This window comes from Lethenteron reissneri, chromosome 40 (assembly GCF_015708825.2).
Source record: "Lethenteron reissneri isolate LAM-NWPU_2019-01 chromosome 40, ASM1570882v1, whole genome shotgun sequence".
Lineage (NCBI taxonomy): Eukaryota > Metazoa > Chordata > Hyperoartia > Petromyzontiformes > Petromyzontidae > Lethenteron > Lethenteron reissneri.
The window spans coordinates 8,025,682-8,039,036 of NC_083818.1; the positions used below are offsets into that span (position 1 = coordinate 8,025,682).

The window sequence follows — 13,355 nt, forward strand, 5'->3', positions numbered from 1 at the left end:
CCGTTTCAAAGTTCAAAATGCAAAAATGCGCGGTGCGAATTTGAGTAGAGGAGTAGGCTGATGCGCCGAATGGCATTAAGTATTTACAAGAGACAATCGAGTCTTGGATTCCTTGGATTGATTGATCTATGGCTTAATTTAAATCGGGACATTACAATGCTCAATTCCAAAGACGAAAGGAAATCTATGCCGGTAAACTTTCGCAGCAGCAAGTGTGGTTCCTTACTGTCCACTAGGGAATACACAACTACTCTGTGAAGGCAGAAATTCCAGTTTACGTTGTTTTGGTTTGATAGTTTGTGTAATTTTGGACACTGTGAAAGAAAGCTTCGTCTCGAATGGCTGGAACTTAGAATTGAGGGCAGCACTCACAGGTAGTAATAGCTCTGTTTGTCACATAGCAATTACCAAAACCTCAATTCTCTATATGGGCAAAAAGAGCTCAACACATTCATCAACAGGGACAAAAAATAAAACAAATCTTCACTATGGGAACCTCATTTGTCAGTAAAAATATGATAATTGGTTTTTTTACCCTTCTATCTGGCAACAAAACTGACACCTTTTTACAAGGAGACATGATTGCATAGACCACAATACCTGCAGACGTGATACAAACAAAAGACATAACTCTGATAATGTGCACTGTCCTTGAAGTTGATTGGTCCACACCCGAGACAGCTTTCCTTACAGCCTAGTCTCACATGGGTTGGACCAGATGACGCCAGAGTTATGTCTTTGTTTGTATTATGACTGCAGGTATTGCGGTCTATGCAAACATGACTCCTTGTAAAAAGGTGTCAGTTTTGTTGCCAGATGGAAGGGTAAAAAAAACAATTATCAAAACAAATCTTATAGCACGTAAAAAATGTACATGCTATTAAGAAGGGACATTTCCTGAAACGTAACCTATTTATATTGTATGACGTGTTTTTTTGTTCTCTTAAGGCCATCGTGTTATTGACAAATGTCTTGGCATCAGAGCAATGGCATCAAAGTAACCCGGCTTCTTAGAACAGTGTGCTAACCACGGCGCCACCGCTCCCCCCATAGATACGAACTAATATTGGAACGTGGGGCCTTACGATTGTGGTTTGAATGCCATGTCAACTATGCGACCGAGCCAGATAATGACCTTCATTAAAGTTTAAGAGATTTGAAATCTAAAAAATCTGCCACATATATAAAATTTGCCACAATAGAAATTGTGAACTGCAATTTACCGTTGGTATGCTGCTGTACAGAGTGGAATTTATTTTCTTGCTGATAAATGTGTTTACCACTACACAAAGTCGTCACTGCTGACGTGCGTTTATGAGCAACTTAATGCGTAATGTTGCTGAATCTTCAATAATGTCTCCCGTGCTGTGATGTTTAATATCAAACAAAGTGGTTTCTAAAGCATATTTTACGTTACAATTTGATTATTGTTATTCTCTTTACAACATCGAAATGTGTGACAATAACAGTGCATACCACTGTGCTGAGTCGATTTAATTATTACATAATAGCTTGATATTTACTAAGCAAAAAGTGCAATCATCTCTGTCTCAGGTGTAATGAAATCCTTAGCCATTTTAATCCGATATTTCACTTCCTTGCTCAGTGTCCTTTATTGAAACAGAAGATGAAATAGACCCATTGATGCACACGAAACATCACCGTCTCTTTTGAAGATCAACCTGGGTAAATATCCACGCGCAATATTGATCAATTTGCAATGAATACAGTTTACAATTAGAATGGTAAAAAGCCATTGGCCATTAGTCGTTTGTAAACAGATTTTCTGAATAAATTGACAGCATGGTGGTTATACGATGTCATCAATTTCTGACAGCATGGGAGTTACACGCGTTATAGATTATAACTTTATAATCATTAGAGAGACGTACAATAGGATTGAGTTTACCATAGTTGAATACATATATTCATACATAATTTACATAAAAGCACAAAGACAAGATTATAAAAATGCGAAATACAATGATAAGGGAAAGTGATGTTGCGATAATCGTCATTTCATATTGTATTGCCTCGCAGCATGAGCAATGACATTGTGGCAACCCTACTTCCCATGTGCCTTCTCAAACATTTACACTCACGTTTATGTGCTGCGCTATTATCAATACACCGAATGCTCTCCCCGTAAATCTGGCTTGGTGGCCTAGCGTTAGAACCAGCAGCTCGCAATCGGAAGGTCGGAAAATTCAAATCTTGTTTGGAGGTTGGCTCAGCCCATCATCTCTCCGGATCACTAAAAGGAGAACCACTCAGTAGAGAAGTCACCGGCGGTTGTTCAATGGGTAGACTCAGTCTTGCCATTTTAATTCTGAATTTTCTGGCTCGGAGTTGTAAACATGAGATGAGCACCACTCATTCATGCACTATCGATTTGACAATGCGTACAGATACAGACGCACAATGAGAGTGATCACTCCTTCCGCATGCCAAGGTGAAATTTATAACGTGTGTGTGTGTGTGTATATATCACCTGCTAAGTGTTCTCTCGATCTAAGCAACGTGCACTCGGATGACGCAAGGAACGTCTTCATCTTTCCCGCAACTCCGATTAGCATGGTTGGCTACGTACGGTGCTAAAGAAGTTCAACACACGCACGTACAACTGGCTATGGGACGTCGACCGGTCGTCGTGCAGTTCCCACGTGAAACGGCGTTCACTCACCCGCGGGATTCATCGTCAGCCGAATGGAGGCCGACTGTGGCGGAGCCCGGGTCAGCTCGGAGACTCCGTTTGTGGCCCGCACCTCGAACGTGTAGTTGGTGTGGGCGGCGAGCCCCGTCACCGTGACCCTCCGGTCCGTCACGCCGGACTGGCGCGGGGCGAAGCGCACCTCGGCGCCGCACGGCAAGCACCGGGGGGTCCCCGCCGCACCGCTGCTGCTGCCACCATTGTTGCCGCCGTCGCCGCTGGTCGGCAACGGCTCGGCGGGCGCGCACACCCGGCACGCCACGCTGTAGTTGAGGTCGCGGCGGCCTCCCGTGTCGCTGGGCGCGCTCCACTCGAGCACGAGGCACGTGGCGTTCATGCTGGCCATGAGGGCGCGCGGCGGAGACGGGGGTCCTGTGCACAGCGACGGGGGGCGAGGGGGGAGATGCACCCCAACACGCCGCCGGCGATCATTTTGCGGGTTGTGACTTGCTGACCACCGCCCCACACCTCACTGGAGATCTGTGAAAAAGAGCTGCACAGCTAATCGGAATCTTCCTGGATAAATGCAGGTTTTGATTCTGATCGTTTTCTCGTTCGACCGTTAATTCGTTCGTGTATAAGGTACAGGTGTGGCCCTGGAATGGCTCGCCACTCTCAGCCAAAGAGCCTCCACTAGAGGCAGCTCCAGAGAGCCCCCTCATATTGGGCGCTCGTTCGTTTGTGCAAAAGGTAAAAATGAAAGTAGAGGTTTAGCCTTGGGAATGTCGCGTAAATGTAAGATGGTTGCCCGATGAATAGAACTGTTCCCAGCTGCAGGAATGCGAATGTTTTTTTTTATCCTTTATATTAAGTTCACTTGCTTGCTTGCTTGCGTGCTTACGACCGTGCAAATCTTTCGGTCGTTTTTTAACCCACTTACCGTGATCCAATCGAGCTGACATTTTCTACACAGACTCGTTGTGCGTGACAATTTATAATCGTGAAATTTTTTTCCCCAAATTTTCCACTTTTTAGGAAAAAAAAAATTTCATATTTAATTTAAAATACCAATGTGATAAAAATGAAACTCTTACTCAAGAAAAACAGAAATGAATAATAAAATAAAACCGATGCCACACATATAAAGGATTTATAGTGAAAAACTTAGTTTTTACGGGTTAATTTTTCTTCCGTTCGTTTTCCACCAATGTAGGTGAGCATTGCTCAGTCCCACTTTGAGTTTCCCTGAGGCCACACAGGTCGACGTGGCAAATTAGTCGTAATTTTGTGGCACTTCACCTGTGGAAGTTTCCTGGCTTGGTTGGGAAGTTGAGATTTGCGGTCTGGGCTGCGACCTAATGGACTAATTTCTTTGTTTTGACAACTTATTTTTTGCGGTTTGTGCGTTCTGGTGCCATTTTTTAATGTGTTTATTCATTGCTTATTTACTTTTTTTGCTTGGTAGTAGAGTTTTAATTTGATTGGTAGTGGCTATATATGGGATTCGGTTTAGCATATATAATCATCGTACTGTGGTATGGGATGTTATTAGCATCGCTTCTCAGTGTTTTAACTAAGATCAAGCGTAGGATGGGATGCGATTAGCAATGAATTGTGCAATATCAAATTAAAGTATTATTATTAGATATTCTTAGGTGTTTTCGGTAAAGTCACGTAGGTAAAACATTAAAATTAATAAAAGTAAAATAAAATAAAAATCACGACGTTTCGGAGGCAACACAAGTCTCCGTCATCAGGTGGGACCGTCACAGCCAGATTTGCTGCATCAAGTGATGCAGCAAATCTGGCTGTGACGGTCCCATTAATTTTAATGTTTTACCTACGTGACTTTACCAAAAACACCTAAGAATATGAATCCTTGCAGTCACGAAAGCTTCAAATCTACTATTATTATTAGAGATACAGCCCTGCAATTATTTACTTATACCACTGGTGACAGAAGGGCCTCCATTCGAAGAAGCTCAATGAAGCCCTCCTCGAGGATATTTTGGCCCATCCTTCCTTGCTGGGCAGACCTCTTGGCAGTGCTCACACGTTTCACCCACCACATGTGAATTAATATCGAGAAAGCATTAAACGAAATTCCACACGGATCGTCAGAAACCTACTTGCTAGACTGCCTCACGCGGCCATTTTGCTGTCCTCTATGTATGTGTCTCGAGCATACAAGCTCAGCTCAGTGTATTGCACAGGCCCCGCTTCTAAGGGTTAGCATTTCAGACATGCCAGCACCGTATATGTGACATTTTGGCAATTGTATTTTTCATGCATTTTGATATTCGCCATCTATTACAAACATGAATGAAGCATTTTATTTAGCCTATTTGTAACGGTCACAGATGCACGCGAAGGATTTGGACAAAAAACTTTCACGAGAGTTGTGGGAGTTGGCTGAATGTGAAATTGTAAAAATTGCCTCGTACTCGAATGTTTAGATATCGTTTACACTCTCAATTGCAACTTTACTGCCATGGGGCTTCCCCTGAAATGGTGCCGTGTTCCTTCTGCCAGAATAATTAAATGTATAACGTGCAGCCCTTTGTCAGTCCACTGCTGTATGAAGGCATCCCCGTGGTGTAGACGTCATGGCGGTTGTTTCACCATACAGTATTTCACCACACTGATCGGCTCCCTTGTATATTATATTATATTCATCAGCGAGCATAGCTGTTAGGTTAGCTGACCTACAAAAAGTGTCTGCCTCAATATGGGGCACCATAGTTTAAATGGGGTGCTCTTGCCGACAGCTTCGGGTAAATTCAGCAGCATCAGTTTAAAAAGCCTCGCTGCTGATGAGACCCAGAAGGTCGAATCCGGTCAAGAGTTTTACTAATTTGAACAGATGCTGCTGGGTAATATTGGTCTGGTAAGTCAATAGGACGTGGGCTAAAATGCACTTTTATTTATACGTTGAGACACAGAGTGGAGTTCTGCTTGTATTTGCTTTTATCTCACAATAGTATTAAATACTCAGCTGTGATGTCAATGGGCCTATTCGGAGGTCCAGGCTAATAAAATCATCTCAGTTCAATAAAATCATTCAATTTATATTGACATGTCCTTCGCGTCAACTTATAAAATAATAAATGATGTACTGTTTTGATTTGGTTACTGGTTTAAGGCATTGTGTGGTGTTGTCAAGCGATATTAGAACACACTAGCTCACCGTCCAGGGCTGTTTTGTTACAAGCCAGTTGCTGAATGTTCATGCAGCCCAACGTCATCAACATTTATGACACGATACACAATTGACAAAGAAATATGTCAATCCACTGGCTAGATTAACCAGACTTCACAAACCTGGTCAGTGAAGGTTGCTGAGGGGTAGTAGCCCAGTTCTGGTTTGGTTACCACTCACCACTTCTTCTGCATGATGTAGAGCAACAATGAGCATTTGACGTTGCGCTGCTTGAGCCAGATGATTGCGTTGGGAGAAGCGGAGTGGAGCATTGCTGTGATGGTGCCTCCTTTGTTTGTGTGAATCGAGCGTTGAGTCGTTTAACGTTTCACGGTCTGTTCTGGGTGACTTCAGTCACACACTGGATAGTTTTTAAAGTTAAATTTGTGTACCAAGTCCCACACCTGCCATGGTTTATGTCAGGATGAATTTTAGGGTTGTAGCCGGGAAGCTTCGCGGAAGATCAAAGTCAGGGATCGTCTGCGTCGGGTCTTTTACAGATGTGAGGCATGGCCAGGTAACTAAACTGTAAACTAGACTATTTTTGTTTTACCAGGTAGGGCCCACTGAGCTGGAAAGCTCTTTTTCAGAAGCCACCTGGCCACAAATGATATCCCAATGAAGTTGCTTATCATGTGGAAATTTGTTGCAGCCAAATTTTCTAAAACGCGTGTTTATAAATGTGGTGGAAAAAAGCCGGAAAATCCACGTGACCACGGGGAGAACATGCAAACTCCAAATATACAAGTGTCAGGGTCGGAATCGGGATCGGGATCGAACCCAAGACCTCCTGTATACCAGGCGAGGTAGTTGACATCTCGCCACCGTGGCACGCCACCACCTGAGGTGGCTGGGTTCATTGTGCATTGTACTATGCATGTGCATTAACCACTTTGCCTCCACTCCCCTATCTGGAATTTAATATAGTTGTTAACATATCTACTTAATATAGGGTAACATTTTGTTCCCCTTTTATTCAACAAACCGAGAGAAATGTTCCTTTTATTGACGAAATCTATTGCCATTCTTAAGATGTGAAAGAATATCTGATTTTAATGACATTAATAAACACACAATGTATTTACACCCTCTAACGTGTTTTTTTTTTACGAATTCTATCAGCCGTAAAGCCTTCTGGGAAGGCGTATTTCAGTAGCTATCGCTAGACCAGTTTTGATGTACTACGGTGAAACCACTGGAGCGTTTGCTTGTGTTGAACCAAAGCTGCTGAAAATAAGCCCTCCCAGAAGGCTTTGCAGTTTATGGGAAGTCTAAAACACTATTATTCTTCATGTGGAGGAGCAGGAGATATATTGTCCGCTCATTTATTTTCTTACTTATATTCTCCATGATGATGCTCATGATTATTTTGCATAATGATGTCTTTTATGGAATTTGGTCGCAGGTAATTTTACCATTTTGCATTTGAGCTATTTTACCCGAACCCCAATGCATGCTATTAACATCTATTTTATGGCAGATGGTGTGATCAAGTAATTCCCAAAAGGAAATTGCTCAGCAGTTATGGATATTGAAGCCTCGGCTCCACACACACACACTGGCGCGCTAGCGAGTGCACCGCGAGGACAGCTGTTTAACTGTGCCCTCGTAAAAATAAATAAAGGTACAGCTCTGAAATCTTTTCTCAAGCCACTGCTGCCAGAAGGAGCCACTGCCTTAGAGGGAGCCATGGAAAGACCCTCTCGTGAAGGTACTTTGACCGACTCTGTCATGCTGGCCGGATTTCTTGGAAAGAGTGGGAGTACTCACACTTCATCCCACCGCACATGATCTCCTGATCGACTAACTGCAACGTAACCATTTATACTTTTTGTTGGATGGAGGCCGGGGGATTTAACTACCACGCTGGGAGACGAAGTCGAACAGGGGACCTCTAGATTGTAAGGCCACTGTGCTAACTATTACCAATTTTCTTTGAACCTATCTACGTGACTTTACCGAAAGACCCAAGAATATGTATTACTTAATAGCAGCGTGTTTTAATTCATTTTTACGAATTAGACGCAACATTGCATATTTCAGAAGAGAAAACTTGAAAAGAAAACGGAAGGTGGCAATGGGTTCTGCAGCTTAACAAAGTGTGGACACGAGTGGCGATGTGACAAGCACCGCTGCATCACACAGAATACGGGGGGGGGGGGGGCATCAAAACAGATCGGCTCGAATGAGCCTGTGGTACTGCTGGGAAGTCGAACAGGCGACCTCCGTATTTGTCTAGCGTGCTAACCATTACAATCTTCAACTATTTGTTATATTATTTTACCAGGTAAGGCCCGCTGAGCTACATAGCTCTTTTTTTCAGAAGCGACCTGGCCACAAAGGATAGCTCAACGAGGCGGCTTATCTCCACGTGGAAATGCATAGCAGCTAAACGCTCTCTAAACGCACGTTGATTCTAAAATGTGCAGGGAAAAATCGGGAGGACCCAGAGAAAAATCCACACGACCACGGAGGGAGAGAGAGAGAGACATACAAGCTCCAAATATACAGCAGGCGTCAAGGTTGGGATCGAACCCACGACCTCCTGTATACCAGGCGACGTAGTTAAGTAAAACCACGGGTAACATCGAGGACGTCATACTCTTAGGTTTTTTCGGTAAAGTCACGTAGGTAAAAAATAAAATTAAAAGTTAATAATGGAAATAAAATAAAATAATAAATCACGACGTTTCGGAGGCAACACAAGTCTCCGTTGTCCCACCTGATGACAGAGACTTGTGTTGCCTCCGAAACGTGACTTTACCGAAAAAACCTAAGAGTATGAATCCTTGCAGTCACGAAAGCTTCAAATCTAGAATCGAGGACGTCCCCCGCGTCATCGCGGAGTTCTACCGTCGTGCTGTTTGGATTGTGCGGTTTTTCATAAAACATGCGTTTCACGACAGCACTCTCCCCCCCCCGTGCGCTCTAAGAGAACGTAATATGACCCGCTTGCGATGCCGCTCAAGGTGTTCCCCCACCGCACGGAACCGCAACCCCCGACGCGTGCCAACGTACGTGTGCATGCCATGGACTTGGGATCCGCCTTGGCTCTGTAGTAGCTCTCGTCGCACTCGCAGTCATACGATCCGGCCCGATGCGATAGGCTGTGTGGGGGGCACTTGGAACACATCTGCTCGCCGGCGATCTCTTTGTAGAACCCGATGCCAGCAGGCTTAGAGACGGGGATCAGAGTGGAGAGAGAGAGAGAGAGCAGAGGAGAGAGGATTGAAAACAAACAAACAGAAACAACACCTTGAGCCTCATTGCCAGAGGTGGTTCCATCAAAGCACGCACGCTCTCGCTTGCACAACACGTCTCACTCATGAAAATAATTTTAATGAAGACGCATGCAGCTGTGAGCACGTAGTAATAACAATAAGCACGATGAAACATTTCAATAGCACAGTATCTGTACATACCTAGATATTTCTACATATATAGACATATACAAAGATCCCCCATATAGTCTTAATAGACTGTTGGGGCAAGTGCTTTTAGCGAGCACCTATGAAGGCCAGCACAGCACGCAAAGGGATGGGTCACCAGCATCACGCTCGGCCGCCTTTGTCTCCCCAGTGGGCGATATTTACACATCGCACCAGGTGCTCATTTCTGGCGAGTCCATCAAGAGGAGGCCCAGAACCGGTTCAGATAATGATCGTCACCGGTGTTGGCTGTGAGCGAGAATCGAACTCGGGTCGCCAGCTTTGTAAGCGCAGCGCGCTAACCGCTACACTGCCGTTCCCCTTGTACATATACATCCATACACATATCCACATTTATATCTAGACATGAATATCAATACATATATATCTATACGCACACGTGTGCACACATGCACATCTTAACAGAGGACATAAACGCATACCCACACAAGACTCATGTAAACGGTGTTGATCCACTCTAAATATTTCCCCAGAGGTCAGCCTACAAAGGACCATTATGTGTAAAATTGTAAATGGGAATCTCTTCTCGTGCCTGCGGTCCACTTGGGACAGGCGCTGTTGTCATTCATCGCTGCCGGCATCTCGTCCATGAAAGCGTGCGCACAATTCGGCTATCGCCCGTTCCAAGAGCAGCGCAACGTGACTGAGAGGGCCTCCACGCAGCAACCCACTGGGCTGTCATTGGCCGGACCGCTGGCGAAGTTGGCGTTGGAGGGGGGGACCATTGCAGGGCAAGAGGCTGTGGGTTTGCCCGGCTGTGAAGCATTACGACGCGTCGCGCACCGCTGCCGAAAAGGAGGGCATCGGTTAATATCGACACTCGTGCTCAAGATGCGGGCATGAGATTGGGCACGTAAGAATGCATGTTTCACGAACGCTTGTTGGTGGCGATACGGGGGACAGATTACCGCTGGATTCTATTACCCACGGATTTATTCACAACGGTCCTTCTGAGTAGCACAATGTGCAAGGAAGAAGGACCATTGCCCAAATGTTGCCCACCATCTTCTTTTAAGTCGGTGTTATTGACATAATGTGAGGTTTTGTTTGTTTGTTGTGCTTGTGTATCACTGCCAACGCAGCATCACCAAGCGATCTGTGTGTAACGTGTACGTATGGATGATTGGGATTAGTTACAGAGGGTAGTGTAGAAATGTGGGCCAAGAAATAGCCGCGATTACAACTCGTGGCACTCAGCATTAAGAGAAGTGAATGGACTTTGACAGGACACGTTGTTTGAAGGCTTGGGAATCTGCGCGTACATGCAGTCAAGGAAAACGACAGCAGAGAACAATTGTACCCGGATGGTCTTCATGCAGTGTTGTTTTTTTGCTCCTTTGGGATTATTGTAATGATTCATATTATACACGTATACGTTGCTTCATAGCTCTATTCGCGACGCACATTAACGTTTCGTTCGTGATAGTGCAGGTTCCAAAAGAATTCAACTGTAACCGTTGCTCATTTCCTCGGTGTGGTTCTGCATGTTCAAGAAATACACCTCGCTGGTTGATGAAATTATCAGTGCGTTACTACCTGCTCTAACATATGATTCAGTCATTAAAAAAAACACACACACGGAAGAACAAACGGAAGCGTGTGCAAAGAAGCGTGGAGAGATGCACGCTTGGAATTACAACGAGAAACAGAGAGAGGAACCACGTGGGCGAAAAAACACGCACAGGTTAAATAATTAAAATTACACCGTTAACCCTCGAGACGCCTGCAAGTTGCAGGGTGGGTGTACCGTTCACCGCCGAATCTCGGAATGTGGAAGCGGGCTCAGCGTTCATTTTATTTGGAGACGCCTAGCGCCGTTTCTTTTTAAAGACATTGTACTCCCCGCAGAGAAGTGTAGCGACACAACCGCACTCTATGATCGCTGGTGCGAAACTGTCCCGCACTGCCCTCCCGCATGGCCTTGGGGGAGCCTCGAATACCGATGAAGTTATTTTATTTGAGTTATTTCCTTTTGAATCGTAAGAAAAAAACTAAAACATTGCTTGAGTTTTTTTCTTCCGAATCGGAAGAAAAAAAACTGAAACCAGAAGTACTCAATTAAAAAAACACGTACGTCATCGGAATGGAATCGGAAGAAAACCTGGTGACATGCACGTACACATACGTCATCAAAATGGGAAAGGGTTAAGAAGAGTGGGTGGCCTTGGGCAGGATGCATCACAAGGAGGGATGACCGATGGTTAAGAGCAGTGCCGGAGTGGCATCCAAAGAATGGAACGCATCCGAGCGTGACGTCCACTGGGTGAGAAGATGCCATGAGATTGGCGAGGGCGTGAGCGAGGGTGTGAGTGAGGGTGTGATCGTTTCATCGCGAAATCACGGGGGATGGCGACGGCTTGGGAAGGCCTTAAATCCAGGCAGTGAAATGTTGATGATGAGATGACGATCATTCCCCCAAGAGTGGTGTTGTTCAATGTAGTGCTTTCCCTTTGCTTCACCTTCATTTAGCACGTGTCTATCCCAAATGTGATCATCCCTTCTCGTGCATAGGCATAGGTTAATGACTCTTATCGGCTATTATGGAACAATTACACTTCCTTTATTGTGCTAATTTCTTTGTTGCTTCAATCCGTCTTCATAAGATAATTTTTTCCAGAGTAGCCGTGAATAATCACTTGACAGCATATTGGATTTTGCACAATCATTCCCAATATAGCCCAGTCAGCAGAAAAATGTGTGTGCTAACTGGACTACTCATAGTTGCCTGACAGTTGTAAGACATGATGAATTTTTAATAGCTCATGAGGCGCCACGGTGGCGAGATGTTAACTACCTCGCCTGGTATACAGGAGGTCGTGGGTTTGATGCCAACCCTTGACGCCTGCTGCTGTATATTTGGAGTTTGCGTGTCTCTCCGTGGCGAGATGTTAACTACCTCGCCTGGTATACAGGAGGTCGTGGGTTTGATGCCAACCCTTGACGCCTGCTGCTGTATATTTGGAGTTTGCGTGTCTCTCCGTGGCGAGATGTTAACTACCTCGCCTGGTATACAGGAGGTCGTGGGTTTGATGCCAACGCTTGACGCCTGCTGCTGTATATTTGGAGTTTGCGTGTTCTCCTGATGGTCGTGTGGATGTTTCTCTCCGGTTTTGTCCCTCCACATTTCGAATCAACATGCATTAAGAGTATTTGGCTGCTATACATTTCCACACGATAAACCACTTCACTGAGCTATCAGTTGTGGCCACGTCTCTTCTGAAAAATAGCTATATAGCTCAGTGGTTGCCTTATCTGGTAAAATAAAATACAAATTGTTTAAATAGTTCATTTAATCGTGTTTTTTTAAAAACAATTTCCACAAAAGGTGTCTCGAGTTTCGATTTGTTCCTATTTGTGATGGTGTAGTAAACAAAAAAACCCCAAACACCCCTCACAGATGGTCAAACAAACACTTGCCCTTATACGAAAAATGTAATCATGACGTAAACAACGCTTTGGTAGTCTACGACTTGGGGACCATCTAAAGCAGTGGTTGTTAACCTTTACTGCAGCCTTGCACCCCTTGGGTTATCAATCGTAAAATGTTTTTACGTGAATAAATACATAGGGGTTGATGAAACATGGCCGTGCTTAATTCGTTTTTTTGATGCGTTACCTTCCAAAAAAATCTGGCAACGTCTCGCAACCCCCAGAAAGGGCATCTCGCACCCCCAGGTTAAGAAGAATAACCACTGATCCAATGTGAAGCTCACCACCACCCCCCACGTCTCCTATACCCCCGTCACCTCCCCCGACTACTGCTTGCGCCAACATGCAAGAAGGTTAAATTTTTGTTAAAATTATGAAATCTCATGGCAGCTGCCGTTTGTCATCACGAGGCTCTTCAATCTCCAATCGCCGTCAACGTCCACGGAGGTTATTACCCAAACGCGGGGACAATCCCGACGACAGAGCCTCACTCGTCGCAACCCCCTTGGACGCACGCCATTTTGACCGTGCGTGTGCATGTGTGTGTGTCTCTCTCTCTGTGGCTAAATCGATGTCGGCAGGGGCGCAGCGCTGCAATTGCTTGCTCATGCAACCTGCTGGTGCAACG

The 13,355-nt window shown here is 44.9% G+C and overlaps 1 protein-coding gene across 1 annotated transcript in view; it reads right to left on the reverse strand.

Moving 5' to 3' along the window:
• Nucleotides 1-13,355, reverse strand: part of LOC133352492 (ephrin type-A receptor 4-like) — a 152,847-nt gene that overhangs the window by 104,449 nt on the left and 35,043 nt on the right. The window contains exons 4-5 of the mRNA XM_061568169.1: nucleotides 8,868-9,024; nucleotides 2,684-3,082 (exon numbers count right to left, since the gene is read on the reverse strand). Coding sequence (XP_061424153.1) covers nucleotides 2,684-3,082; nucleotides 8,868-9,024 — 556 coding nt within the window. The remainder of the gene's footprint in view (nucleotides 1-2,683; nucleotides 3,083-8,867; nucleotides 9,025-13,355) is intronic.